The sequence below is a fragment of the Biomphalaria glabrata genome, chromosome 7 (assembly GCF_947242115.1).
Source record: "Biomphalaria glabrata chromosome 7, xgBioGlab47.1, whole genome shotgun sequence".
Taxonomy (NCBI): domain Eukaryota; kingdom Metazoa; phylum Mollusca; class Gastropoda; family Planorbidae; genus Biomphalaria; species Biomphalaria glabrata.
In genome coordinates, this window is record NC_074717.1 from 46,993,605 (window position 1) to 47,000,151 (window position 6,547).

The following is a 6,547-nucleotide window of genomic DNA, read 5'->3' on the forward strand; positions in this document are numbered from 1 at the left end:
TTGAAAGATTGCAATTATATTAGAAGTTGACTCATTAAATTACCTATGGTCAAACATATCAAAAAGGAGGATTATTAAAAAGAGATAAAAACCTGTTTAAGCTTGACATTCTCTTATCAATAGCAAACTGTAAAAAAAAAAATGAAAGTGTAACATCAGCTTTCAAATGAAATTTAAACTTTTTCTTTGAAAGTTGAACAATGAGGCTGAAAGAAAATTTCAAACCTTTATGCTGGGTATCAGAAACCTGGAAAATTTAGTTTGTACTTTCATAAGTCAACACTTTGGTAAAAAGAAGGGCCTCCTTATCCTTTAAATACAGTGGAGGTTGCACAAGGAAAATGTTTCCCAAAGAAAAGAATGGACTGGCCTACTATCTTGAAATCTGCTTAGAAAGTTGCTGACTGGGAGTGATTTTTTTTCACAAACTGTCACAGCACACCTACGACAAGTTAGGGACATAACAAGATTGCAAGCACTATGCTTTATCAATACACTTTTTTGTAGCATTAATAGCAACTGAAAATATTTTAAACCTGAAACAAAACTATGATAGTTGTAAGAGACAGATAATCATGGAAAAAGTTCTATTAAGTCATAATAAATGTCAGAGGCATTTTACTTTTTTAGTTTGCAACTTTTGAGGCCACTTCTAGATATACAACTTCCATCACAGGTTGTGCATATGAAATTACCGTTTACCAGACACTGCAGCATTTTAACCCTACTTCCTACAAGTATTCAATAGGTGACCCAGGACCCTTCTTTTATGTACCACTGGTAAATAAAATGAAAAGATAAAGCTGAATTTGAAGTCTAAGTGTTTGTTTATTATGAAACCTCAAGCACAAGACATTGTACAACCATTAATATGAAAAATATGATTCATGAATCAAATGTGGCCAACACATCACAAAATAAATGAGAGGCAAACACATTAATTGATTTCTAGTCCGTGAACACAATATATAAATATATATAAGAATTGAGATTTAGTCTAAATATAGGTCATGTTCATGGAGATAGGCTAAAATATGTCTAAATATAGTGTTCTTAATTTAAAATTAGACATGTTATCATCATCACGCTGTACATAACAAGACTAATGTTATGCTGAATCTTAGTGATTTGACAGAAATCCATGAAATGCACAAATCCAATAAATCATTTGAGGTCAACACTGATTACTAGTAATTTTTTAATGTTCTAACATACCAATAGTGTATATATTTACATTTCAGAAATAGATTAATCTTGTTAAAAAGATGTTTTATCATAACTTTAGCTTTTTGACAAACAATAAAAGATAGGCCTACTATTTAGTTCACTTAAAAAAAAAGGGTTATTAAACCAAACAAATGTAATACTAAATGGCATATTTTTTTTTATTATGTGTAGTTACTTAAGGTTATAATTAGGATAAAATGAAACCATCCAATAACAATATGTTGCAATAATCATTTTTAATTTGAACTGTGTAAAAGTTAGTTGAACAATTTAAACACATCTTTGTACAAAATTCTGAAAAAAAAAAAAAAATGCATACTAGAATATAATCCAAATTATCCAATGCTTGTTCATTTACAAGTCACAAAGGTGACATTGGATGCAGACAAGTTTTGCCAACTTGAGCTGTAGATGTCCCTCTAGACAATGCATTGGTGGACATCAGAGCTCAGAAACACATTTTGGAAACTATCTTCCTTTTTTTCCCATCCAAACAAGTAACATTTCTTTCAATTTATGATACACAAAAAATAGTCCATAAAGCAGCTAAAGGCCTAATCAAAGCAACACTGGCTTTTCTAATTGTTCCTTTTCTTCCCACTTGTTTTCCCCTCATTAAATAATTAACCTTGGTTGCTTGACCAGTCATTGATTTCAATTTCATACCTGGCAAGTAGGCTAACAGGATGTGCAACCAAAAAAGCAGACATGCAAACAAAAGTAAAAAAAAAAATTAAAAACTGTTTAACTTATACAAGACACACTAGTAGTTGTTGGGTTTTAAAAAGACTGAAATATTGGTTTAAAAAATCAAATAGGTTCTACAGAGAATATATTACATATTATGTATAACCAATCTAAAAATGTCATGAAAGATAAAAAAGGAGTTGTTGGCAGGCTTGAGCACAAATGTCTGGGAGAAGCCCAGCGGTTTGTCGTTTTCTGCACTGTTCTGGAAAGAAAAAAAATATAAAAGAATGTAAATATATCATTGACATCTTACTGTATCTCTTTATTTCATAGTTTTTATTGAATTCTAATAAGGATATTTTTACATTAAAACAACTAATATTTAGTGTTAATTAATATGAATGGAGGAGGTGTGGTGGCTGTTGGTCAAGCGCTTCCAAACTATGTCATTGGATTCAAACCCTGTGAAGACTTAGATTTTTAATTTTGGGATCTTTGTGTGCCTTTGAATTCACCCAGCTCTAATGGATATCTGACATTAGTTGGGGAAAAGTAAAGGCGGCTGGCCAGTGTAATTGAGGTGCCCCTCTAAGCGATAAAGAGATCAACTCAGGCACCATCTTCAGCCTCATTGGTAGCAAATGAACTCTGAAAGAGACATCTGGAGAGCTCTCGTAATCATGTGAAACATTAAACTCAATATCTCAATTTGATACTTGTGCTATAACTTCAAGCCTTTACCTGTTTATGTTAGGCTTTAAAAAATGCTATTTTCAGTCTCTTTTTATTATAAAACTCTCAGGGGGAGGTATGGCGAGAATGAATGTTAGTTTGATATTTTGGTATGATTGTTATATCCTCTTGTTATGAATGCAAAGTGTTGTGAACTGAGTGATTAAGTCTTCGTTGAATGTGCGAGAGAGTGTGTTAGTCAGTAAGGTCTTGCTCCCGGTCCAGGAAGGTTGGATAGTCACTTCCTGGTGTTTGTTTAGTAATATTTATTGTGCATTATTTGAGCTATATTGGATATTAAAATATCATTGTTATATTCTTGGAGATCTAGAGTTGGAGTTGATGTGTATCTAGTGGTAACTGTTCTTATTTGAGTAACTAAGCAAGTATTAAGTAATTGTAATTGAGCATTGAAGAATTTAAGAATCAAGTAATATTTGTTCGTATATGTGAAACCCCTAGAGAGCCAAGTTAAGAAACACAAGAACAAGAGACAAGCATATATATATAATTAGAACCTCTGACAAAAACCACAAATTCCGTTCTGCTCCAAAGGAATAAAAACAGAAAATGATAATGGCATTAAGTTCACCTTTGTTTTAATATAATTATATTTCAGCACACCAAAAGTTTATTATGTATATTTTTTTTATATACGCTCCAAGAATATTTTAATTTTGTAAGAAAATACTTGAAATTGTCTTTTGAGCCTTTAGTTGACAGATGACTAAATACAGATTCAAGTTCCATCCATTCAGGTTGTTTAAAATTTTAGATGCAACAATTACCTTCAGTTGACCAATGACATTGACTAATACACCTCCATCCATTGTTGGCTGGCAATCTATTGTTGTGATTTGTCTCATCATGTTGTCAAGAGGTATTGTCTGAAAAAAAAATATTAAAAAATTATCCCAATCATTAACATAAGCTTCATTTTCATTCAATTAGTCAATAGAACCTCAAAGTCATATTTAAGAGACCTTTCCTCTAATTAATGAAGCTTTATTTCTTTCACTGCTAAAGCGCTTGGCTTCCGAACCGGGGTTTGTATCCTGGTGAAGACTGGGATTTTTAATTTCCACCCAGCTCTAATGGGTACCTGACATTAGTTGGGGAAAAGTAAAGGCGGTTGGTCGAGTGCTGGTCACATGACACCATTGTTAACCATAGGCCACAGAAACAGATGACCTTTATATCATCTGCCCTATAGACCACAAGGTCTGAAAGGGGAACTTAGACAGTGGAGCTGTATTTCTCAATTAATTAATTAATAATAGTGTCTTTGTTTTTACTAGGTTTGTTACCGACACTCCCTTGTCATCTTATTATGGTTAATCTCTTGTAGAACTCAATTTCTGTTACAGCGTGGTGTTTTATGGTAGATATTGTAATGCAATAGTGAAAGACACAATAATATCATAAATGGTATACCATGTGTATGAATTTTCAATGAGCGCTTCTAAACTATTGCATTGACATTAAGTTGATAAATTCAGCAGCATCGATGACAATGGATGTTTCTAACCCTTTTCCAATTATAAATAGGCTTTCTAAGATGTCTTATGTGGGTCTGCTGAACTGTTGATGATGAGAAGATTGATGTGTCTTTATGTTTTATGCCTATAATATTACTAGTGTTGAGTCCATGTTTATCAAAAGATGAACTAGACACACACAAGATTTAAATAACTGCAAACAGACTAAGTCAACTTCAGAAGCTTCAATATAATAATTTAATTCACAATGGGCATTGTTTAGTCTCAGTCACCAATGTTAAGGATATTACAGCTATGAAAGCCTAGCATCAACTCCCCTAATCTATATCATTCTACAGTCTGAATTAATGTTGTCATTATCAGTTACCTAAAGTGCATCTCTACAGCTTAAATGAAATACTATAGTATACCAAAGTTTCTCTAAAAGGAAACATGGACAACCTTCAAACCCAAATTTCACTTCAAGTCACAACTTACTTTCATCTTTTCTGCTATTGCATCCACACCTTGAAACTGTTGCCCTTCAAATGTCAGCAAGGCATCAGTTGGCTAAATAAATCAAATAAAGAATTTCAATCTTCAGAAGATCATTTTTACATCACATCAAACTATTTATGCTTTATTGCAAAAGCTGGACGATGTTAGCTTGTGTAGCAGACATTTAAAAAAATAAAATAAAATCTTTAAAATAATGAATTAATAATTTTTGCTCTTTATGACATCTGGGACATTCATAAACATAAAATTAGTATAGGACACCAAAAATACTTGTTCGCACAAGTAGAAGCCATTATAATACCGGAACTGTAAAAAATGTCTAAAAAAATATGTGTATTTTTTAATAACATCAAACCAGTCTTAAAGTAGACGGCTGCCTAGCCATGCGATATGCACAATGGAAGTTGTTCGGTCCTCTGGGTGGTCCCAGGTTCTTACCCTGCCCGCTACCACGCCCGTCATCCTGCAAGAGGTTTGGACTAGGAAGTAAATTATTTTTAACTCTGAAGGAACATCCGAAACATGTAAAATAATTTTCAAACACAGATCCTGACAAGCCCATTGGCAAATATATAAAAATAGAGAAGTACAGCCTTTCCTCCTCTCTCTAGAGAATAGCATTTTAAATACATTTTTTTTAACCTCATTATGTCTCATAATAAGATCTAACGATCTTAATTCAATAAATAAAAAAGTAATTTTAAACTAGTATCATTGAAAAGTATTTTTACATTTCAAATTGCATTTTGATCATTATCAAGATCTTTGAGACACTGCTCAACTGTTGTAACAATGCAAATTGTTTGGTCCTCTGGGTGGTCCCAGGTTCATTCCCTGCCCGCAACCACCCCCGTCTTCATGTAAGAGAGGTTTGGACTAGGAAGTAGATTATTTTTAACTCCGAAGGAACATCTGAAACATGTAAAACATTTTACAAACATAGATCCTGACAAACCATTGGCAATTTGGAAAATATATAAAATGAAATTTTAAATTTGCATCATTGAAAAGTATTTTTACATTTCAAATTGCATTTTGATCATTATCAAGATTTTTGAGACACTGTTAGTCATTAGTGTTGTTAATAAAATTAGCCTAGGTTCTAGATATCTATATCTATGTCTCTATAATTCTAGTTTAAACTTTTCAATTCTGCACAAAATATTTCATAGAAATCTATATCTATATCTAATAACTTCTAATAAAATAAAATGGAAGTCATTTTTATTATTTATTAGAATTAATTAGATTTTATTAGATCTATAATCTATCATCTAATCTAAGTCAAAGTCTAATTAAATTCAATTGCATACTATTAATTTACTAATTAGACTACTAGTAACTAGAATTTTAGTAGAATAACTATCTTAGTCTTAGTATCTACTTGACTCGAGATATAATTATTTAAAATTATTATTATTATTAAAAAATAATAAAATAATATCATAATATCTAAATTCTAAATCTAGTCATTCTAATTCTAGTGTTCAGATCTAATAGTCTAATAATAAAATAGGATAGTCTAACATGTCAAGAGTTTAGATCTTGGATCAGATATCTGGATTAGTTTATAGATCTAGATAACCACATCGATAACATTCATCACGTTTTTTAACCATTAAACCATCCATGACTTCTGTACTGGACTTACATGATACATTATAGCTACTTGGCCTCTGATTTCTTTTTGATCAAAAACAGAATAATACTGCTCAACAAACTGTTTTCCGATAGTATCGAAATTCGGGTTCATGTTTTCGTTTCAAATAAATACTTAGATCTTATAATAATCTCCAAAAAAAGTGTCAAACACTTTAAATAAGTTTTTACGCCGCCTTTCGGAATCACCGTACCATTAACCGGAAACTCTAAAGGGTTTTCTCCCATTTGTCGATGGTGCC

At 31.8% G+C, this 6,547-nt stretch overlaps 1 protein-coding gene across 1 annotated transcript; it reads right to left on the reverse strand.

Moving 5' to 3' along the window:
* Positions 1 to 808: 808 nt before the first annotated feature.
* On the reverse strand, positions 809 to 6,529 carry LOC106061698 (probable nuclear transport factor 2). Its single transcript, XM_013219901.2, has 4 exons — positions 6,298 to 6,529; positions 4,626 to 4,697; positions 3,438 to 3,536; positions 809 to 2,179 (listed from the first exon to the last, which is right to left on the reverse strand). Exons 1-4 carry the CDS (start codon positions 6,397 to 6,399, stop codon positions 2,063 to 2,065), a joined length of 390 nt encoding a protein of 129 aa, XP_013075355.1. The 5' UTR covers positions 6,400 to 6,529; the 3' UTR covers positions 809 to 2,062.
* Positions 6,530 to 6,547: the final 18 nt, after the last annotated feature.